The sequence below is a fragment of the Macaca mulatta genome, chromosome 3, assembly GCF_049350105.2.
Source record: "Macaca mulatta isolate MMU2019108-1 chromosome 3, T2T-MMU8v2.0, whole genome shotgun sequence".
NCBI classification, from domain to species: Eukaryota; Metazoa; Chordata; class Mammalia; order Primates; family Cercopithecidae; genus Macaca; species Macaca mulatta.
Window position 1 is genome coordinate 35,900,797 of NC_133408.1, and position 24,084 is coordinate 35,924,880.

Here is a 24,084-nt window from a genome sequence, read left to right on the forward strand (position 1 = left end):
CAGGAAGGGGAAAAGCGACCGCCACACAACCTCTGCACCTGCAGGCTCACGGGGAATGCTCTCCCACAGTACAGGGTGCGATGGCAAGTAGGTGGGAAGAAACAGGAGAGGGTGTCATCGGATGAAAAGCACCACCTCACCACATCAGGGGATAGGCCGGCATGCCAAAGGCTGCGGGCCTGACTTAGACCTGGAGGGTGCGGGCAGGCCCCGCTGGCCCTCGTGGAGGCCCCACTCTTCCCTGAAGCGCCGCAGGCCTTCGCTGCAAAGGGCTCTCTGGACTTCGTGAGGCGCACTTAGGCTGGTGAGAGACGGACTTGTTTTTGGAGAGGATTAGATTTACTTGTGATTAATGGTGTGTGTATAAACTAACAAATGATACGAATTTGTTTAAGGGCCTAAGATTTCAGCCCCTTGTTTCTCCACTGCTGCCTGCAAACTTGGACAGCTCCACCTGTTTGCACAACCCTGCAGGTGCATGGGGACACGGGGCCGGGGTGCTCCGCTCCAGCAACCACCAGGCCTGGCTGCCCACAGGGGAAGACAGACCCTCTGGGGATGACAGGCAGGTGACAGCCAGAGGCTGCCCCAAGAGCGCGCAGATGGACCTACCCACAGAAGGTCAAAGATGGTGGGGGCTGGGGGTGGGGGGTGCCTACCTGCCACCTCCTTGGATGATGGCAGACTCGCGGCAGCAGCCTCAAGGTCGGTTGGGACGGTGCCACCTCTCTCCATGGCGCGCAGGAGCCCTCGCAGTCGCTCGCACTCTGCCTGCAGCTGGCTGTGGTCCTCACGCAGGCGCTGCCTGGCCACACTGGCGGGGTTCAGGCTCATGTGCAGCACTTTGGTCCTGCTCTGGTCATAGTCACCCTGCAGGAACACACACAGCACGGGTCACCATGGCCCAGGAAGATATGTGGCACGGGTCACACGCAGCACATGTCACCATGGCCCAGGCACACGTGCAGCACAGGTCACACACAGCACAGTGCTCAGTTATTTTGTCTTTTTGAGCCTGCCTGGCAGCCGTCTCTCCTTGAAGGAATGGCTTCTTCCCTGTGCCCTGTGGACAGGTGCAGGACCAAGGCCTGGCCACCTGCTGGGTCCCTTCTGCCTAACCACAGGAAGAGGGTGAGAGGGGACACGGCCCTGGTTCAGCGAAGCGCAGCACTTCCCAGAGTTCCATGCTTAGTGCCTGGGAGGGAGGCTTCCTCTTCTCTGAGGTTTCTGGCTGGGAGGAGGCTTGGAGCCCGTGTGGCCATGTTCCCATCTCTTCCCGGCCAGCCTGGAAGGTGCCCCGTGCCACAAGAGAAACAAGGTCAACCACACAGAGATGGAGGGCAAGGGAGCCTGGCACCGGCGTGGGTGGCTCAGGAACGTGCCTTGCGACCTGATGCTCCCGTGAAACCCAGGGCGGGGACGTGTGTGGCATCCTTGAGGTAGGAGTGCGCCTGGAGGCCCAGCCTGCTGACCTGTGGTAGGTGACCGACCCCCAGCAATGAGCATCACGCAGCCCTGCAGCAGGGGACAGCCGCCCAGGGCAGGGGACAGCCGTCCTGCAGCAGGGGACAGCTGCCCGGGACAGGGGACAGCCCCCCGGGGCAGGGGACAGCTGTCCTGCAGCAAGGGACAGCCACCCAGGGCAGTGAACAGCCACCCGGGGCAGGGGACAGCCACCCGGGGCAGGGGACAGCCGTCCTGCAGCAGGGGACAGCCGCCCGGGGCAGGGGACAGCCGTCCTGCAGCAGGGAACAGCCGCCCGGGGCAGGGAAGTGCAGGGTCACTGCGCACCCCGAGACCGCGACCTCATGCCACACATAAACATCGGTTCCACCACGTTCTGTCTCCTGGGAGTAGACACAGCTTTCTCAAATAGGGTTCAGGAAGTAGTGGCCGTAAAAGAAAAAAAAAAAAAAAGAGTACAACTGACCTTATACAAGTCAAGAACTTCATCCACCGCAACAGTGGAAAGGCACCCACAGAGCAGGTGGTGCTGTCTGAAAATCACATTTCTGAGAAAGGGTTCAGATCCAGAACATACGAAGAACTCAGAAATAACCAAGGGCATGTCAGACAACCCACTCTAAAAATGAGTCAAAAATGTGAGCAGATACTTCCCAAAGAGAGACACCCAGAAAGCTGATAAACACATGAAAAGGCGCACACACATGGGCCCGGGTCGGGGCTAGTGGCACACACACAAACACGGACTAGGACTGGGGCCAGAGACACACACACACAGGCTAGGACCGGGGCCAGAGACACACACACACATGGGCTAGGACCAGGGCCAGAGACACACACACACAGGCTAGGACCGGGGCCAGAGACACACACACACGGGCTAGGACCACGGCCAGAGACACACACACACGTGGGCTAGGACCGGGGCCAGAGACACACACACACATGGGCTAGGACCAGGGCCAGAGACACACACACACAGGCTAGGACTGGGGCCAGAGGCACACACACACATGGGCTAGGACCTGGGCCAGAGACACACACACATGGGCTAGGACCGGGGCCAGAGACACACACACACATGGGCCAGAGCCGGGGCCAGAGGCACACACACACACGGGCTAGGACCAGGGCCAGAGGCACACACACACATGGGCCAGAGCCGGGGCCAGAGGCACACACACACACGGGCTAGGACCGGGGCCAGAGGCAGGCACACACACAAGGGCTAGGACCGGGACCAGAGACACACACACACACATGGGCTAGGACCGGGGCCAGAGACACACACACACAGGCTAGGACCGGGGCCAGAGACACACGCACACACGGGCCAGAGCCAGCGCCAGAGGCACACACACACACATGGGCTAGGACCGGGGCCAGAGGCACACACACACACATGGGCTAGGACTGGGGCCAGAGGCACACACACACACGGGCTAGGACCGGGGCCAGAGGCACACACACACACATGGGCTAGGACCGGGGCCAGAGGCACACACACACACGGGCTAGGACCGGGGCCAGAGGTACACACACACACATGGGCTAGGAGCGGGGCCAGAGGTACACACACACACGGGCCAGGGACGGGGCCAGAGGTACACACACACACGGGCCAGGGACGGGGCCAGAGGTACACACACACACGGGCCAGGGACGGGGCTGGGGCCAGAGGCGCGCACACACACACACACGGGCCAGGGCTCCCGCCAAGTGCTGAAACTCTGCTGTTCGTGGCTGTCAGCTGTGGGGCAGTGAGACTGGGTGGGCACCCCGTCCCTCAGGCCCAGACACCACCAGCCCCCGTGAATGAGGGGTGTGCCAGGGAGCCAGGCCAGCTCCGTGCTTAGCAATGGCCTCCTCCCCTTTGGCAATGAGTTCCCGCCGCCCTTGGGGCTTCTGTCCGCACACTGTCCTATCTCCCAAAGGGGAACAGGGAAACATTTCATGTGTTCGGGTCACCCCACGCTCTCAGGAGAGAGGCCGGTGTGGACACATCCCATGAAGTGAAGCGACCAGGCGCAGTAAGCCTCCAGCCTCCCAGAGCCCAGGCTGTGGTGGGCCACTGCTCTCCAAGTCCCTGAAGGACGGCGAGGCCTGGCCTGGGCCGTGCCCACTGCAGGGCGCCTGAGTGGGGCTGGAGCCCGTCAGCCGTGGGCAATCGTGGTCCCAGAGCCCAGAATGTGCTTCCCATAGGGAGGGAGGAGGGGATGGGGAAGAAGGGAAGAGACCTCACCCCTCCTGGTACCACCCCGGACTCTAAGACATCCCCCTGACATCACGTCACACAAGTTAACGGCTGACCCTGCCACCCCTGCCTCATGGAAGAGGCCAGTGGAGATGGACACGCTGACCTGGACCAGGGACCCCTGGCCCCATGGAACACGGCAGAGGCCGCCGCAGAGGGAAGCAGGTTTGCAGACATGGCTCGCTTGGCTGCTCCCTCTGTGCTTCTCCTGGGAAGGAGGAGGGGAGGGGAAATCCACCCAGTCAGGCCCAGGGGAGAGGGAGGCGGCAGCCCCCGCCGCTGGGCCGGGGCGGGAGAGAATCTGCGCAGCTCTTCACGGGTTTTCTGAGAACCTTGTAAACCTCAGAGGATGAAGAGACATCTTGTAACTGTGGCTGAATCACAGACTCTTGGGGTTGAAAGGATTGCTACTTCATTCAGTTTGCACAGCCGGGGTAAGAAAACCCAGTGTGCAGAATCCAGCCACCCACACATGCTCAGGAGGACCCTCTGAAGGGCGGCGCTGGCTTTCCGGGGCCTCTGAGGACTGGACAGCATCTCAACCTCTCCACCATCCTACGGAGCCGGAATCTCGAGGAGCCAGAGAGGATGCAGACGGTGGGTGGGGCCGCCTCCTGTGGGGACCAGCCAGTCACAGGGCTGTGCAGTCACCCCACCCCCGTCCCAACCACGTAGCACTGCAACTGCACCCAGAAAGCAGCCGTGGGGCACACGAGGCCAGCATGGGCCCCGCTGATGGAGCTGTGGGCACGGAAACATGACTCTGAATTTCAGATAACTCGCGTGTGTCCCAAAATATTCTTTTTTGATTTTCTTCAATCCTTTAAAAATGTACAACGGTTCTTAGTTTAGGGGCTGCACAGCAGGCGGGGCTGTAGTCAGCTGAACCCCGGCCAGGACGAGGCCGCACGGCGTGGACTCAGCCCCCCTCTGACCCAGAGCAGTGAGACCCTCCTCCCCTAGGCCTCACCCTCCTCTTCCTCCCCAGGCTTCAACACTGCTGACCTCCTGAAGGGTCCTCCAGGTGGGAGGAGGTAGTGACCATCCTGGAGGCTGCCCAGCGAGGCCTCACCTGGCCCCAGTGTCCTCCCACTTAGCAGACAGGTGGACTTGCCGGAGGGGCGGGGGCTCAGCGGTGGCACACCCAGCGCTGGCGTTGGACCCAGCAGTGCCTGAGGATGTCGAGTTCCCCAGGGTGGATGTCCTGGCAACGCTCAATGTTCCACGGGCAGGAATGAGAGCCAGAGGTGCCCCTTCCAGGAGGAGGCCACACCTGAGCCCCTGGGGGTCCAGAACCTCTGCTCCAGGTGAGACAGGACTGTGCCCCAAGGTGGCTGGGGGCAACAGCCGAACTTCCAGGCTGCTGCTGTGATCACAGCTGGGGGTGGTGCAGAGTCAGGCACACCATTCCATGCCTGGGAGCTCCATGTCTCGGAGTTCCATGCCTCGGAGCCTGCGCGCCACACATTTCAGCAGGTGCTGGAAGCGCAGGAGTAATGGGAGCCCTGCGCTAAGACCTGTCTCCAGGGCAGCCGAGTGTCGGGATGAGGACGGCCCTGTGTCCTATACAAACAGCACCACTCCTGCGCCTGCCCCACCAAGAGGAGCCATTCAAACGCACAGGCAGCAAAGCAGCACGGGAGGAAACTAGGCGGGATCTAGGGGATCAGGAAACATCCCATGTCTCGGATCAGAAGACTTGGCGCTGTCGGGACCAACCAATCTGCACATCTGGGACACTCCCAGGACTCAGCCGGCCTCCCTGAAGAACTGACAAGCTGATTCTGAAACTCACAAGGAACTGCAGGGGCTCAGAACAGCCACCACAGGATTGAAATCAGTCTCCTGATTTCAAAACTTACTACAAAGCCACACCGGTGTGGCGTGGGCATCAAGACGGACGTACAGACCAACAGCACAGCAGAGAGTCCAGCAATCAACCACATGTCCATGTTGAGTGACTCTGAGAAAGATGTTAAGGCCATTGGATAGGGCCTTAAGTCTATACCCAAATAACTTGGATAGGGAAAAACAGTCTTTTCAACAAATGCTGCTGGGACAATGGGCTGTCGCATGCCAAAGAACGAACATGGGCCCCGCCTCCCACCATAAACAAAAACTAAATAACTGTGGATCCAAGACCCATGTGAGAGCCCAACTGTAAAACCTGTAGAAGAAAACAGAGGAAGAAACCCTCCTAACCTTGGATTTAACAAAGGATTCTTAACCCAAAGCACAAAGAACGAAAGAAAAAACAGGTAATCGGACTTCATCCAAACTCAGAACTTGTGTGCTTCAAAGGATGCCAATGAGATGCAAAAACAAGCCACAGAATGGGAGAAAATGTCTGCAAATCTATACCCAAAGAACTTAGATCTGAACACATAAAGCAGGTTCACAGCTGAAACGACCCAATGTTACAATGGGCAAAGCATCTGCAGAGAGACTCCTACGAGGCCAATAAACACATGAAAAGCTGTTCGGCATCGTCCAGCATCCAGAGACAGAAACTGAAATCACAGAGAGGTATCACTTTGCACCCCCAGGACGGCCGGGAAGTCACTCGACAACACGTTGGTGAGGACGGGGAGAAACTGGAACCCTAGTGTGCGGCAGCCCTGGAGAAGAGTCTGGCAGTTCCTCCAATGATGAAACGGTTACCAGGTGACCCAGCAGACCCAGTCCCAGGCAGACCCCGGAGAGAACTGCACACACACCCACACAGACTCGTCTGTCAATGTTCATAACAGCCCCGAAGTGGAAACCACTCGAATGTCCACCAGCCGATGACTGGATACGTAAGATGCGGCCATGCACACAGTCAGTGTTTCAGCCACAAGAAGGAATACATCACCGACACCTGTGACCACATGGGTGAACCTTGAACATGGGAAGTGAGAAAAGCCAATCACAAAGGCCACGGGACTCCCTTCCCAGGAAATGCTCGGAACGGGCCACGGGACTCTCTTCCCAGGAAATGCTTGGAACGGGCCATGGGACTCCCTTCCCAGGAAATGCTCAGAACAGACGGACCCACAGAGGCAGGCCGTAGCCGATTGGTGGCTGAGGGTTTGGGGCACAGGAAACAGCAGTGTGATGGATAACTAGAGGGTTCGGGCCTCCTTGAGGTGACCAAAACATCCTGTGACGAAGGGTGACAGTGGTTGCACTAGCCGTGGACATAAAAGCCGCTGAACTGCCCCCTTCGAAGGGACGAGTGACGTGGAATGTGCGTCGCATTTCAATAGAGCTGTCAGAAATGGCAGCCGGGTGGGAGTGAGAAACAGCAGGAAGCGCAGACGCAGCCACAGGAAACCAGCCTTCTCCTTTGCATGTGCGGCGATTTCAACTTCAGGAGCAGCTCTCCACGGGGAGGACATGGGCTGAGAGGGGCTGCCTGGAGGGAGTTCCCGGGTGAAGGAGAAACTCTGGGGCTCCGTGAGGAAATGTCCTTACTTGTGTTCTGCTTGGGCTGGGGAATGTGAGGCTGAAGGGGGTCCCTGTCCCCAAGACCCTCCTCCTCCATAGCCAGAAGAGCCTCCAGGGCACCGTGGCCTGACCATCACCCCCCACCCCGTCGGCCCTGTCCTACTCCTGCCAGCTGGGCCCAGACACCAAGTGCAGTGACCACAGTCTGCAGGACCAGGTGACGTCAGGGTGTGCCCACAGGGTCCTGCCTTGGTGGCTTCTCAGAGCCTGCAGACCACCTCCACATCTGACGGGGATGAAGTCCCCGTGAGTCAGGCAGCTGACAGGCAGGAGACCGGCTGGCCTGGCTTCTGTGGCTTGGCACCCCCTGCAAGTGTACAGTGTGGTGGCCACCAAGGGAACCGGGAGCAGAGGGAGACAGGCAGGGGCAGCCCCTCACCTGGGCCGTCAGCCACTGGGAGCAGACAGTGGACACCCGAGACCCTCCAGCTGGATGGGGGCTGCGAGGGGCCAGGCCTCTGCCTCTCCCTGCAGAGCAGCGAAGCAGCACGGTGCCTCGGTGCCCGCTCAGCAGAGGCCCAGAAGAGGCCGGCTGCCAAGGGCGACTGCTGTTGCTGGCGGGACACCCCCATCAGCCTAAACACTCATCTCAGTGGGCGTCCTCCTCGCCAGAAAGGCCAGCTCCGTGGTGCTTTCCACCACCACACCGCCAGTACCAAGGACTGTCCCGGCACAGGCTCCATGTGGAAGATGTGTCTGTTGAATGAATGGATGATGATGACTAACCCTTACTAAACTAGGATGTGCTCCTGTGGGCTTAAAACCAGGTCGCTCGAGTGGTTAAAGTAATGCATGAAGTAAGAGCCAGCAGGTCCCGGGAAACGGCGTGGAACCCTTCTCCAAGTTGTGGGGAGGCCCCCTCTTACTTCCTGGGTCACAGCTGCACCCCAAGAGCAGTGGAGGGTATGGCAGAGGAGCTGCTGCTGGGCCCACCCTGGAGATGAAGGGACAGAGGGTGAGGGCAGCGGCCATCTGCAGATGCCATGGGGTGCCAGGCCCGGCGGTGCTCTGTGAGCCCTGTTTCATCTATTCTGCTGCTTTCTGAAGGAGAACACAGGCATGCAGCACTCACGTGACCCTTCGGAGGTGTGTGGAAGGTGGTGGCGCTGGGCCGCAGACCGGGGTTAGGGCTCTGCATGGCGTGGCTGTGGCTAGGGGCACCAAGGGGCTCAAAGCGTGGCTTGAGAAGTCTGGAGGTGGGGGAGAGGGGCCACCAGGGCAGGAGGTAGTCCAGGGGGCATCCCAGATGGGGCACAGACCAGTGCAGCCTCAAGATCCTCCTACACAAAGACCAAAGCACTTCCCACCATGGACGTACCAAGCCTCCAGCCCAAAGGAAGGGCCAGCGGGTTCTGCACTGGGGCCAGGAGGCAGCGGATGTGGGGTGGGCGCCGATGTGGGGTGGGCTCTGCAGCCCGGGAGGCAAGATCACTTCCTCCCAGGCCCCATCTGTCCATCTGCTCAGGGCCACCCCTGCCCTCTGTGCATTCTGGCAGGACACCTCCTGCTCACAGAACCCACTTCCAGCTGCTAGCCCAGGAGGTCCGTGTGAGGCTCCAGGCATGGGGAGAAGCCCCTCCAGTGCTGCCCCCGGCCCCGTGCACCCCACCCACCTAGGGTGCTGAGCACTGTGAGTGCCAGCAAGCAGGAGCACCGTTGGGGGCTGGCACCACTCAACTCAAGCAGATGGGAGATGGAGCAACCTTGCTGGAATCGGCTGTTAGATGACAGCTTCCAGGAAGAAAGGGGAAAAATGGCTATAATCTTCTGCTAAAATTTGTTGCCTTGTTTGATTCACAGCTGAGAAAACTGTTGAGACGCTGACGAGAATCTCAAAAGGAAAAGTTTGGAGCCTTCCTTGGATGCGACGGTGCAATCATCGACTCAACAAAAATCTTCCACTTGCAGAGCGAGCAGGCGCTCTGGTGCCGTCAACCAGCGCAGCGAAACAGAAGAGCCGGCTAGTGGGTGCGGCAGGAGAACGCTGGGACAGGCAGGGCAGATCCCCGGTCACTTGCAGGCCTACTGTCTCTCCAAGCTCCAGGCTGGGCCTAGGGGTTCCAGAGATCACAGGGCCCCACCTTCAGACACAGCGGTCTTGGAGGGGTCTGCACGGGGAGACACAAGGCCTAGAGAGGGTGCGGGTGCTCCAGGGCTGCCTTGCAAGCCCACACCTGTGCCCCCAGGAGGCCTCGGCCTCGACTGCCTGTTTCCCTCTGTGTTCAGCGGACTGTCTGCAGCCCAAGTCCCGGAGGAAGAGGCTGGGTGGTGGCTGGCGTTGGCTCAATCTCCGTTCCCACTGTGAGTTCTACCCCTAACTTGCCGGCAGGTCTCCATCCTCTCTGGGCCTTGGTTTCCCACCTGTGAGGGTGAGTGTGGTGAGTTTCACCTTAAGGACCTTCCTTCCGGCTGAAATGCTCATAAGACCCGGAGCAGAGAGCAGGAAAGCCAGAAGCCCACGCCCTGGTGCGTGCAGAGGCCGGGCGCCATGGGCCCTTGGCTGCCCCGGGTTTCTGAGAGGCCCTACCCTCAAGATCCCTGCCAGGGAGGAAGCTGCCTCCAGCAAGGCCCAGGACACACTCGGGGAGGGAGGCGTCAGTCGCCCTGTGCCTGACGCGCATGCTGAGAGCAGAGAAAGCGCTGGAAGGAAGCAGCGACAACAGGGGAATGGAAAACACAGTCAAATAACTGCCAGTCCTCATGCATATTTATAGATCGCCCGGCCTCAAAACTCAATCAATACCTCTCCTGACTGAAGGAAATGGCTCGGGGAGGAGAGTGAGGCAGCTTGGTCTGTGCCTGCTGGGCCGGGGCAGGGCAGAGCCAGAGGTGCGGCCTTCCTATCTCCTGCCTGTGGCCTTGCCCGCCACTCATGGCTGGGGTGTGGGACCTGCCTCTGCAACAAGCCCAGGTGAGGGTCACACCTCCCAGCCCTGCCCTCCACAGCGGCCTGACTTTGGGCAACTTGCGCAGGGCCAGCAGGAGGGCTGAGGGGCTGGATGCGCCTGTACATGCCTGTACACGCCTGTCGCTGAGGGGCCTGGGGGCCGTGTCCCACCTCTTCCAGGAAAGCAGCTCCCGAGCAGGCAGAGGCACACGGAAGGGAAGGGGCAGACTGGAGCAGAGGGAGAAACTGAGGCCTGAGGACAGAGGCCACGCTGCTGCCCATGACCAGTGCCCACGAGCAGTGGGAGGATGGGGGTAGGACAGGAGCTGCCTTTCTGCAGAGCTGAGTGCTCCACCATGGGGAGTGGGTGTCCCAGGCCTCGTCTGCAGCAGTTGCAGGGGGAGAGGGAGTGGCCCAGGGTCACACGGCGGAGCCCCCGGAGACCCCTCCAGCACATGCCCCACGGCCAGGCTTCACCAGGAATGGAAACTCCCCACAGCCAAGGCATCCACGGCAAAGCCAGCCTGTGAGTGCGTCCACCACAGCTGCGCTGTGGGCCCCAGCGAACGCCACCCACAACCCCGTCCACCCGCCATGGCTATGTGCTGCACAGCCGCCGTTCAGGGCCCTGCCCAGAGGCTAAGCGAGGGGGGGCCTGAGGGAGGGGCCGCAGCCTTCCTCAGTGGGGCACCCGAGTGAGCCAGCACATCTGCCAAATCAGTGGCGCCAAAGCACTGGCACCCAGGAGACGGCGCTGAGGCCACCACACAGCTCTGGGGCTGGCCTTCCTGGCCCAAGACCCTGCAGGGCCAGGGGAGGAGGGAGCTGGGAGGGGTCATGCCTGTCCTGGTTCCAGCAAGGGTCAGGGACTCCTCCCATGACACCCCGATAACCGCCTCTGAGTCCGTGGCAGGGAAGGGGCAGGTGGCCTGCAGTGGCCAGGGAGGATGGCATGTGGTAGTCTCCACTGGTCAGCAGGGTGGAGACAGCGTCCCCTTCCTAATCTGGCCAAGGCTGCAACCAGATCACCCTGGGCTAAACTCCTGGCCTCCAGGCACTGTGCCTGTGGTGAGGAGGAGATGGTCCTGACGGCAGCCAGCAAGGCTAACATCTGCCCCACCTGCCTGGAGCAGTCCCTGAACAGAGATGAGACACACAGCTCCAGAGGGAGACCCAGGCCGGACACCTGTACAACACAGGAGGGGCTGGGCCCGACACACACACGGGAGCCAGAAGGAAGGACAGACAGCTGCCGCCCCAGGATGCCATGTGGGGCTTCCCTGGACTTGCCAGCAAGGGACCAGCCCAGCCGGGGCAACGCGCCCGGGCCCTGCTTCTTGAGGCTCCAGGGCGGCTCTCCTAAGAGGAACCTGGGGCACAGCCCCTCTTCCTGGCCCCCAGGAGAGCCCCAGCTACTTTCCACCTCCCCTCAAGCCCCACAGGCACCAGCAGGGCCCCGCGCTTCCCTTCTCCTCTAAAACGCTGTTCTCATCCGTTTCCTTGCAGATACACCTGGGAACCAAAAGGACGTTGGTCCCTTGGACGCAGTGCCTGCAGCAGCAGCTGCTTGGGGACACCTCCATCGTGCCATGCCCAAGAGCCGTGGGGACTGGCACTCCATGCAGGGCACCTGCAGACAGGGCCATGGCCCTTGCTTCCCAGAGGCCCCAGAGAGGCTGCAGGCATGCACAGGGATATCAGCTTTGGGGGAACCCAGACACCCCAGATTCCGCCCTGAGTTTGGTTTTCTACCCCACGTGCAAGACAAGGCTTCAGTCCAAGTGGCAGCAGCAGGGACAGGCTAGAGGAGATCGAGGTGCTCAGCGGCGGGTCCCTGGGCACGTCTCTACCTGGGGGGACAGCAGAGACCACTGGGCAATCTCTACACACAGGACGAGGGCTTGCAGGCCAGGTGCGTATGCCCATGCCTGCCCAGGCAGCAGACGCAGGGGTCTGGCAGAGCCCGAGTTGGGTCCCAGTTCCACCAGCCTCAACTGTGTGACTCTGGGCCAGTCCCCAGAACCCCGACCTCAGTCTCATGTCACCCAGAGGCGAGGATGGTCACCATGTGATAGGGGAGCGAGAGCTCGGGCACACTCACACCATCCGTCTATCCGTCGGTCCACCGGCGGCTCTGCCACCCTCCTGCACGTCCCGCACAACCTCGAGGCCCGCACGCCCTCATTAAAGCTCCCCTGACCTCGGGCCTCATCAGCAGATGAAGGACTCTCAGCACAGCCAATTACCCGGTGCTGGTAATCACCCGCTGACTTCCACCCGAGTCCTTCAGAAGGTGATCTGCTGAGAGCAGCTTGTAAACAATTTGGAGGGAAGAGATAAAAACCCCAACTGCCAGGAAGGGTTGGACAACAGTGACCTAGGCTGAGGCCTGGCTCTGAGCCCCACACCTGACCCCGCACAGGAGCCCCTCCATGTCCGCCCCCAGCTGCAGCTCTCACCTCCGCCCCTGCACCCAGGTCCTTCGCCACCCTCTGCTGCCTCTGTGAGCAGCTGCAGGCCACAGGAAGAGGGTGCTCCAGTGGGGCCTTTGGCAAAACTCAGCATGGGGGGAGCAGCACACGTGGGCAAGGGGGGATGAGCGGGGAAGCCCAGTGAGCACCGCGGGGGGTCCTAGCTCTACCACTCATGCTCCTCGTTCAGCTCAAAGCCCATCGCCTGCCCCATCTGCAGACCAGCAATCTCCCCGAGCTCCCGCCACGACAGTGTGGTCAGTGCACGGGGCACCTGCTGGCCACCCACCCTGGGCACGAAGCCCATTCTTCCTGGGAGGAGGAGGAGGAGGGGGGACCGGTGGTGTCCTGGTCCCGCTGCAACCACAGGTCCTCCTCCTCCTTCCAAGACACATGGGCTTCACCCAGGAGACTGCTCCCCCTGGCCTGCCAAGTGAGTGAACTGAGTCCCTGCCAGATTGGCGGATGAGCAGGAGTCCTGGGCAGCCTCCGCTATCCCAATCTCCCCACTACAGAGCACAAACAACAGCCGGCGCCTAAACCACCCTGCCTGAGGCTCGGCCAGAGCTGGCAGGAGGCCTCAAGGCCTCAGGCAGCAGGTGCAGGACCAGCTGGTGGATGAAGGGCCTGAGGAGGGCAGGAGTGACCGAAAGACCGAGGCCATGTGAGGGCAGGGTCAGCGTACCCACTCGGAGCGCTCTGCCCCTCCCATCTGGGGTGTGGCTCACTCCTAACAAGCTGCCTGTTGGGTCTCACGGTGGTGAAATGCACGTGACAGGAAGCTGACCGCCATCACCATTCTAAGGGCACAGCTCCCTGGCATTTGGCACACTCCCAGTGCTGTGCGGCCACCATCACAGTCCGTCTCCAGAGCTTCCTCACCTCTCCAGACTAAAGCCCATATCCATCAACACTTTCCATGCCCCAGCCCCAGCCCCAGCCCCAGCCCCCGGCACCGGCCTCTCCACCTCCTGTCTCTATGGATCTGATGACTCTAGGGGCCTCATGCAGGTGGAATCACATAGCCTGTGTCCTTCTGGGACTGGCCGGTTTCACCCAGCCCAGCATTCTCAGGTCCATCCGTGCTGCGGCAGGTGTCGGGACGCCCCTCCTTCTTGAGGCTGCCGTGTACTCTGCTGTATGGAAGGATCACACTGTGTCCATCCACGCGTCTGTCCACAGACGCTAGGGTGAGATCACCTCTGGGCTATGGTGAGCGAGGCTGCTGTGAACGTGGGTGCCCGTATCCATGAGTCCCTGCTTTTGGTTCTTCTGGGGATGTATACAGCAGTGGACTTGCTGGTCTGTGTGGTGAAACAAAGCCACTTTTCCATCAGTGACAGCACCATGGCCAAGCCCCCATCGGAGACATTTCTTGTAGAATCTTGTGCTTAGTCTGCAAACTCCCATGACAGGAATTACATAAGTGACCACACTTTCCTTTCTCCTTACGTTGCCAGGAAGCTCAGATTAAAACAGAAGTCCAACTTCATGGCCAACTTCAGCCCTCATGGCTGGAACATTCCTGGTTTCTCACACATGGCATCAGCTGCCGGGAATCTGTGGAGCAGTGAGATCTCGCAGAAAGGAAAGGAGTGCGGTCACAGGAAACACTTGGACGCTGCTCCAAGGACTGTGGCTGACAGCCTCCCTGGTGGCCCGGTCCGGTGTGGGTGCTTCTCCTGTCCTTCCCTGAGCCATGGGAGGAAACCAGGAGCCCTTGGTCCCACCAGGACCTAACGTGGGTCTCCGGGGCCCTGTGCCAATGACCTGCTTCCTCTCACGGACGGGAAGCACCTCATCCATCTGAACCATCAGCTCACTACATGACTCCCGCAGAACACGGACCCAGGAACATCAGGGCTATGGCTGCTTGGCCCCTGCTGTGCTCTGGCTTAGAGCAGCGCCCGGCACAGAGGAGGTGCGTGAAGGCAGCTCACGCACGGGAGGGCTGGGCTTGTGGGCACGGAGTCCCACAGGCCCCACAGAGCTGCCCTCCCATGATCCTGCCTCCCAGGAAAAGTTCAACTCCCTCGCCTCACAGAGGAGGCCTGCAGGGCTCAGAGAGGAGCACTTCCCGAGGCCGCCAGGTTAACACCAGGCCCGTCGTCCCAGTCCAGAGGCCACACTCTTTCCAGCACGGTAGAAGTTTCAGGAGAAAGAGCCGAACACAGAACAAAGGTCCCACTGATGAGCCACATGCATCCCTAGGAGGAGTCCAGCAAGCGGGAGAGGCTAGACCTGAGGAGACTGGCTCAGAGCACCTGCTGGGAGGCCCCGGGACAGGGACAGGGACTCCACCCCAGCCCACCACAGCTGGGCACGGATGCCGGCACAAAGGGGCAGCTGTGGCTCCAGGAGGGGATGCAGCCCTCTCCCAGGGCAGCTAAGGGTTGGGGGCTTCAGAATTCCAGGGGTCTGGGGGCCACAGGGATGGCATCTCAGGGAGGGGGTGAGAAGGGGTGATGGGCCCGCCCCGTCCTGGTCCCAGGGACACCGACCAGGGATGTGAGGGACTGCACCGCCTGCCTGCTGGTGCAGACGGGAGCAGAACGGTCTCCGTGTGCTTCCAGTTTCTGCGCACAGGGAACCCGGCACTCTTCTACCCACTCCTTCCCAAAACAGATGCACTTATTTTAAACGTCGCGGGGCTCTTGTCTGGTCTCTTTCCTGAGCAGCACTTGGGGCACTGAGATTAGCCCCAGCCACAGACCCCACCAAGGCCCCCGCTAGGGAGGAGTAGGCAGGTGGGGCGGGCAGGGAGCTGCCCTGAGGGGCTGCACCAGCCCTGACCACCAACCTGCCCAAACAAGCACCGTGATGAGGCCACACTGAGGAACGGCTGGAGCATGGGCTTCAGAATCCAAAGATGAATTCTACTTAATTAAACGCACACGGAGGCATTTAGAGGAAGTGTGCAGATGTCTGCAATTTACTTAAAGCGCGTCAGAAGAATGAAGCGGTGCGGCGGCTGGGCGAAGGATAAGGAGCTGTCAGGAGGCCCCGCGGCGGGGCGTCCACGGTGGAGCTCTGGTGGTGGGTGAACAGGCGCTCGCTGCAGACTTCTCTCAGCGTCACAATGAATCTTTAAATGTTCATAATCAAATGCTGAAAAAACCCAACAGGGCTGAGTCTGAATACTGCTCCCATCACTGCTGGGTGACACGAGGGCCCCATAGGGCATGGGTGCTGGCCCACGCTGCACACTTCACGCACAGAAGCTGGTGGCTGCCGGGTGGGACTGTCAGGTGGAGATGCGCCCACCCAGCCAGAAGGTTGGTGTCCTGCCCAGTGCGGCCTCCACTGGACGTGCCCCTCTCTACCCAGGGCGGCCTGTGAGCCCCCACCGGCCTCACCATGTGTCCCGCCCCAGCTTGGTGCCCTCCATCCGGGAATGTGGCCCATCAGAACCACAGATGTGGAAAACGTGCACGTGTCTCGGAGGTGAGGATGACGGTATTATGATGGATAACAGAAATGGCCGCCATGCAGGCCTGGTTCACCAGGTACGTGCAGGGCCCTCCAGGAGCCATCACCTGAGATCTCCAGAGACACCCTGCGAGAAAGGCCCATGCCCTCCACATCCTGGGGAGCACGCCGAGGCCAGGCTGCAGCCGGTGGGAGGCAGAGCCTTGGCCCACCCTAGGCTGTGGGGTCCAAGCCGGCAAGGCCCAGTGTCCCCACCATGAGGTGGGACATCAGAGGGCAGCCGGGAGCCAGAAGAGGACAAAGCGCTGGGGCCCCAGCTCCTTGGTTCTAGGCCGGTGGAAAAGCACAGAGCACACTCAGGGAGTGGGGACAGGGGTGGGGCGGGAGGCTGTGGCTGCAGGTGGGGTGAGGGACTGTGCCGCCCACCTGACCGGACTCCTGCAGCTGCACCAATCGCCACAGGGTCCCTCTGCCGCCAGATCTGGAGTTCCATGGGGTCTGCCCGATTTCTGTCTTCACTTGAGAACACTGCAACACGTTCAAGCCTCATTCTGCCGCCCCAACACGGAGCGTCTGAGCTCCTCCTTCATACGCAGGCTCCCTGTGGGCCTCACTTTCCCCATCTCTAGAGGGGGCGCCAGCAGCCCAGCCAGCCACCCTCGGTGGGTGCCCAAGCTCTCCCACCCCCACCACTGGATGGGAGGCCCCGCCGCCCAGGAGGCCCCACCCACCCATTTCCAGCCCCTTCAGCAACACAAGGGCGCACACAGTTGGCCCTAATGAGTGTGTGGACAGCTCTGGGCTCTTAGGTAGACCCAGAAAGGCCAGTGCCACAGCAGGGCCCAGTGACAGCCCTACCAGCCCTGGTTTCCTGGCCCCAGCACCACGGGAGGGCAGCGGCACTTGCGCCCAGCTCTAAGGGGTAACTGGAATTCTCTTTCCTCGCCAACCAGCTGTGAACTAATTACAAAAAGTTTTAACTAGTCAAGCCCCTCTCCAAGCATATGTTCCCAATTAAGTCAGACGGCAGCTGATTTTAATCAATCTTCCTTGAAGCGGCCTAACTTGAGGCTTCCAGAGGGAGTGGGAGCAGGGAGCGGGGAGGGCATCGCACAGGGGATGCGGGGGTGGCAGCCAGCTCCTGGGGCCTCGCTCTGTTGCCCAGGCTGGAGTGCAGTGGCGTGATCTTGGCTCACTGCAATCTGCCTCGAACTACAGGTGCCCACCACCACACCCAGCTAATTTTTGCATTTTTAGTAGAAGCGGGGTTTCACCATGTTGGCCAGGCTGGCCTTGAACTCCTGACCTCAGCTGATCCACCCGCCTCGGCCTCCCAAAGTGCTGGGATTACAGGTGTGAGCCACCCTGCCTGGCCAAAAGAGAGACTTTCAGTGGTCTTGCAAGATCGGGTGTCAGGTGGGCAGGCACACCCAGCATGGTCACAAGCCACTTATCCCCTAGTGTGCAGGCCCCTCCCCCGGTTCCTCACAGGCTGAGCACTATGGCGGGGGTGGGGGGGGGGGGTCCACAGTCTTCCTGGACATCGCCTATTGGTTGTTGGGCAGGGGCTGTAGGTTTTTTTTGGGGGGGTTGTCTTGCTGCATTTTGTTGCAGCCCACGATGCAATGCAATCCTAGTCAGCTCAGGGTCTCTTCAGATATTTGAGTTACAATCTAAGTGGCTGGGCAAGCCGGTAAGAACAGGCAAAACGAACTATTTTGCAGACTAGTAAACTTTCATCTTAGACTAAACTTCTTTGGTTTGGGTGAGGGCAAGTAAGGTGGGTGTGGGGGAGGGGGGGAAGGGGAGCCTGACAAACAGGCATCAGTGATCCAAGCAGGGGCCTGGTACATCCTGTTTCTTCCGTAGTTTGCTGACCTAAGCCGGTTCAAGGCACTTTATCTTGGAAATAGACCCCTATTTACATTATTTCCTTCAGTTGCACAGCCCTGGGTGTCCAGAGTCAGGGGCAGCCTGAGCCACCACAGGGCCGGTGAGGCCTCACCTTTCCCAGGGCCACCCTGGGCATCCCCCGACTAAGGTTGAAATTGTAGGCGGTGTCAGAGGTGGCAGCAGCTGGAGGGCTGGCTGGAAGTTCCCAACACTCCACAGGCCAAACCCCAGCGGCCTCCCCACCTCACTGCTCTGCACTTCTCCCACGCTATCCAGACAGTCATCCCTGTTGCCCTGACCCAGGAGGAACAGCTCCTGAATCCTGGGCTAGGATCGAGGTCACATCATGGCATAAACATCTGCTTCCCCAGGACCACCAGGCCCAGCCCTGTCCTCTCCCCAAATGGCCACGCTGGCCACACTGTGGCACCCATGCTCTGGGGTGGCCAACACCACGCCTCAGCTCTGAGCAGCTGCAGGACATGCGGGGGGGCAGAGCCCCCACCCCTCCAAGGCCCTGGCAGAGCTCAGGGGAGGGTCACAGGTGACACTGCCAGCCCCATTCCTCATGCCAACCCCGTGGTGTGTGACAGCCCTTGGCATCTCCCACAGAGGAGTGCTCCACTAGTGAGCTCTTGAGCACACATTGTTTCTGCACAAGACGAGGATGGTGGCCAGGCCCCGCCAGCTGTTCACCAGGTGCTGGCACAGCACTCATCCACACCCCTCGCCTTGTTCACGCCTCAACCAGCTCCAAGGGCCGGCCGCTGAGGGTGCCCTCGGGAAAGGGCTGGAAGCAGGAGCAGGAAAGCGGTAAGTGATGCCTGCGGGGATGCCTGACCCCCCATCAGCAGGCAACGTGGGCGTCAAGGAGCAGGGTTCAGGCTCTGCTCAGCCCAACACCCAGAAAGACGTTCAGCAGCTCTGACACGAAGCCTCTGGTGGGTGGGCAGTAGCTCCGTAACCCCTCCCTGGACACCACGGCCCAATTAAAACAAGATGACAGGCTGAGGACAGGCCAGCGCGGCTCAGAGCTGCCCGTCATCACAGATGTCACTCCTCCCATCTCCAGGAACTGGTCATAAAAAATAGATTTGATCTGCCTCTAATAGGTGCCAAGATAAAATCAATGGCCTGTCCAAAAACCCGGTAACCTCAAACCTGAGGGCTTCCTGCCATGCAGCAACTCAGACAGGATGAAAACCAAAGAGAAAGAACAATTAAAAGAACACAAACAGCAGTCCAGCCTCGCACGGCAGATCCCAGGTGGGCATAGTGCAAACTCGCCCAGAGCCCACTCCACTAATACCAGGCGTGTGGGTGGCGCAGGGCGGAGAGGACCCCAGGGGCGACCAGTGCAGGCCTCTCAGCGGCACGGCCTCCCGGCCAGGCAAGGCAGTGCACATGGGAGGAAGGAGAGCCCAGAGAGTTCAGAGAGACGAGCCGGAAAACAGGTGTTCTGTGGCGGCAGGAACTACGGACGTTCATGCTGCACAGAGAAATGCGAGGCCCCAGGCGGTGCCGCCCCCAGAAGCTGCCCCGCCCTCACCTGCAGCACACGCCGCTCCAGCTGTGCCTCCAGCATCCTCTTTTCCTCCTCCAGCCGCCTCCGCTCGCCCTCCAGCTCCTCGACCTTCAACCTGCAAAGAGAGCAAGACGGTGACCAGGTGTCCGTGGCCAGCCATGCTGGGGAAGTCCTGCCCTCTGGGTGACAAGGAAGCGAAAGGTTAGGAGATCCAGCTCTACAGCTTTAGTTTTAAATATATGTCTGTGAAGCTCAGAGTCCAGCGATAACATCAAGAGAAAACTGGAAAAGGACACAAGTACAGGATGGGGGAGTCCGTGGCAGCCCCCGCTCAGCTGGAGGAGCCTGTGCAGAGAAAGTCTCCGTCGACCACACCTTGGCTGTGGGAACCAGTCCGAGGCAGGACGCCTGGGAGTCAGTGTGTCCGTCAGCCACTCCCAGAGGGTGATGTCACGGCGGAGTGCAGGGGACACTGAGGGACAGGAAAGCGACCTCAGGACATCTTCAGAAATGAGGAAAAGACAGGAAAGGACTTCGACTGCGGGGTGTGGAAGGAGCTGATGACGGGGGACCACAGAGGCACAATACAGATGAGAAACAAAAGCAGGCTTCGGGGTGACCACAGTGAGTTCCCTTCTCCGCAGTGGGAAAAGAATGCAAAACAAACCTTCATGGCCGCAACCAGAATGGGGCCAGTTGTAGTTCACTGTAAGAAGCTGTCTAGTTTTGTCTTCACTTCTAGATCTAATATTTTGAATGAAAAATATATTCATGTGGTTTAAAAATAAAAAAGTCTGTCAAGGCCCACAGTGATGGAAAGATTACTCGACACCGCACAGGGCCAGGAGTGAGGACAGGAATGAGGACAAGAGTGGGGCCAGGAGTAGGGACAAGAGGGGGAACAGGAGGGGGAACAGGAGTGAGGACAGGAGTGGAGACAGGAGTGGGGACAGCTATTCCAGCCTGAGACCTGCTCCAGGGTGCTCCAACACACCACAACAGCAAGACCCGAGGAAACCCAATTCTTGCCAAGAAACCTAACTGCATCTCTGAAAGAAGATCAAGAAGATGTATACAAATGCAAAGATGTCTAGGACACAACAAGCTAAAATTCACAATGCCTGCCATCCAATCAAAGATTACCAGACATTTAAAGCAGCAGGAAAACATGGCCTATAATGAAGGGATTAACCAATCAACGAACACCTACCAAGACACAGTGTTGGACGGACAGCAACACTGGCAAACGGGGACATTAAGAGAGTTGTTAAATCTAGTGGAAAAATGGAACAGTTCAGACATGGAAGAGACACATGTAGAAGTGGAAACTACAACATCTCAGATAAACACACTGGATGGGATTAATGACAGAACAGAATCCGTTAGAGAAACAGAATCCGTCAGGGCACAGCAACAGAAACTATCAAAAACAAAACGCAGAGGCAGGCGCGGTGGCTCACATCTATAATCCCAGCACTTTGGGAGGCCAAGGCAGCTGGATCGCTGGAGGCCAGCAGTTCAAAACCAGCCTAGCCAACATGGCGTAACCCCTTCTCTACTAAAAATTAAAAAAATAGCCGGGCGTGGTGGTGTACCCCTGTAGTTCCAGCTCCTCAGGAGGCTGAGGCCTAAGAATCGCTTGAACCCGGGGGGTGGAGGCTGCAATGAGCCCAGATCACCCCAGTGCACTCCAGCCTGGGTGACAGAGCGAGGCCCTATGTCAAAAACAAATAAATAAGCAAACACAGAGAGGAAAAGATTTCTGAAAAATGAAAAGAGAATCACTGAGCTGTGGGACGGCTTCATGAGGCATAAAATACACGAATGAGAGTTCCCAGAGGAAAGGAAGCAGAGGAAATGCCGGGACAAATACTGTCAGAAAGTTCCAAATTCAATGGAAAGTATAAAGCTACGGATGCAGGAAGCTCAACAGACATAAGGCAGCACAAGGAACACAGGCCCGGGAAACAAGACGCTGGCAGCCCCAGAGCACATCAGGACGAGCCTGCTCAGGACCACAGCACGGAAAACCACCTTCAAGGCAGAGGCAGTGCCTACGGAGGCACAAGGTGGGGTTCTCATGAGAAAAAGTGCAACGGTGAAAAGAGGAGAGAGAAATCTCTGAAATGCCAATAGAAATGAAAACCACCACCTTAGAACGGTGAAAGCATTTCCGAAAACAAAAGCAAATAAAGACGCCTTCGGATCAGACATGAAAGCTGAAAGAATTCATCATCAGCTGAACTGCTCTACAGAAACGTCAGGGAAGGCCTGCAGGCAGAGGATGAGGGTGGGGCGGGGCACATAAACCCGGATCTGCACGGGGAACCCGGAGGGCTGGAACAGCAACTGCACGTAGGGAGAGCTTTCTTATATTCATGTCTGTTTAAAAAATTTAAATTATTAACGTTTTAAAGTGATTAATGGATTAAACAAAATTAATGAAAATATATTGGGGATTTAATATATGGACTAAATAAAATGTATGACAACAGTATAAAGGCTGGAGGAGAAAAACCAACATTGTGGCTATAAGGTGATTATACTGTATGCCAAAAAAGGAAATCAAACAAAATCAGAAAAACAGCGAAGTAGATTGAAAAAAGGTAAAAGGAAAAAAAAAATCAGGAAGAAGGGAATGAAGAAGAGACAGACAAGCAGAAAATAGTAAAATGACAAGATCAAAACTAATCATATCAATAATCAAATTAGATGTAAGTAGCCTAACCACAATTAAAAAGCAGACACTCATACTGGATTAAAAAGCAACACCCAGTGAGACACCGCCGACAATAAAGACTTTTAAATACAAAGATGCAAAAAGGCATAACATGCCATCACTAAGAAAACCAGCAAGAGAAAGCCGGAGACGCTACTAATACCGGAAATAGTAAATTTCAGAGCACATACTATTACCAAGAAGGTAACTTACAATAATAAAGAGATCTATTAATCAAGGGAAAATAATCATCCTAAACACGTGTGTACTAATAAAAGAGCTGCCAAACAAATGAAACCAAACTGGCCGGAGAAACAGACGGGTCCATGATGACAATCGGATACTTCAACATCACTCTCTCAGTAGCTGATAGAACAATGGGCAAAAAATCAGGAGGACAGGGATCACATGATCCACCAATTTGACCTGTTTCACCTGGATAAACGCTTCAACTCTAAGAGCAGAAGGTCCAGTCTTTTCAGGAGCACCTGAACTATGTACCAAGACGACCTCATGCTAAACCGTGAAAGAAGGCTCAGTCTATTTAGGAATTTCATAATTCTAACTATGTTATAGGACCATCGTGGAATTAAAGTAGAACTCAGCACCAGAAAGTCATCTGGAAAATATCACTTACAAAAGCTTCCAACACCATGAAACACATAGAGATGGAACGGAACAGGCCAAGAAAAACCTGCAGGTGACAAGCTGGGAGCACTGCGGACAGAGATCCAGGCGACCTCCACACAGGCAGACAGACATGCCTTGTCCACAGGCCGGGAGACTCTGGGTGTTGGGAATGCACTTCTCCCCCAAATTAATCCACAGAATCGAGCAACCTCTTTGTACAAACTGGCAAGTTGATTCTAAAATTCATATGGAGAGGTAACGAACCTAGAATAGAGAAAACAACATTGACAACGAAAAACGAGGGGCTACCTAATTTCACCAACTATGTTAAAACCGTAGTAATCACAACAGTGCAGTACTGGTCTGCAAGACAGACAGACCAACGAAACAGAACAGAGTCCAGAAATAGGCGTATAAACACAACTAATTTTTGAAACATATACGAAGGCAATTCCATGTAGAAAGGACAGTCTCTTCAACAAATGGTTCTGGAACAATTGGGTGTTCGTGGGGGAAATAAAGAATTAAAACCTTGTACAATAAACAAAAATCCTGCTCAATCCTGAACCAAAAGTTATGAAGTTACTAGAAGAAAATACAGGAGAAAATCTTGTGAATTTGAGACAGCCAAAGATTTCTTAGCCCTGATACCTGATAGGGTTTGACTGTGTCCCCACCCAAATCTCATCTTGAATTGTAGCTCCCCTAATCCCCACGTGGTGCGAGAGGAATGTGGGGGGAGATAACTGAATCACAGGGCGGTTTCCCCCACACCGTTCTCATGTGTTGCGGGAGGGATGTGGGGGGAGATAACTGAATCACAGGGCGGTTTCTCCCAGATCGTTCTTGCGTGTTGCGGGAGGGACCTGGGGGGAGATAACTGAATCACGAGGCGGTTTCCCCCACACCGTTCTCATGGTAGTGAATAAGTCTCACAAGATCTGATTTTATAAGGGGTTTCTCCTTTGGCTTGGCTCTCATTCTCTCGTCTGCCACCCTGTAAGACGTGCCTTTTGCCTGCCACCATGATTGTGAGGCCTCCCCAGCCACGTGGAACGGTGAGTCCATTCAACCTCTTTTTCTTTATAAATTACCCAGTCAGGGTATGTACGTCTTTATCAGCAGCGTGAAAATGGACTAACGCCCAAAGGATCACACATTAACAGAAAAAACTGAAAAATTGGACTTTATCATAAAAAACTTCTCTTCAAAACACCTGATGAAAGAACGAAAAGACAAGACACAGATTGGGAGAAAATATCTGGAAAGCAAAGAATCTGATAAAGGCCTTGTAGCCAGAACATATAAAGAACTCTCCCAAAC

At 57.6% G+C, this 24,084-nt stretch overlaps 1 protein-coding gene across 44 annotated transcripts in view; it reads right to left on the minus strand.

The window, feature by feature from the left end:
* The window catches only part of MAD1L1 (mitotic arrest deficient 1 like 1), a 423,997-nt gene that overhangs the window by 123,418 nt on the left and 276,495 nt on the right, over positions 1-24,084 (minus strand). For all 44 annotated transcript variants that reach the window (XM_077995973.1, XM_077995957.1, XM_077995967.1 and 41 more), the window contains 2 exons: positions 19,437-19,527; positions 660-870 (listed from right to left, as the gene is read on the minus strand). In XM_077995973.1, the coding sequence (XP_077852099.1) occupies positions 660-870; positions 19,437-19,527 (302 nt within the window). The remainder of the gene's footprint in view (positions 1-659; positions 871-19,436; positions 19,528-24,084) is intronic.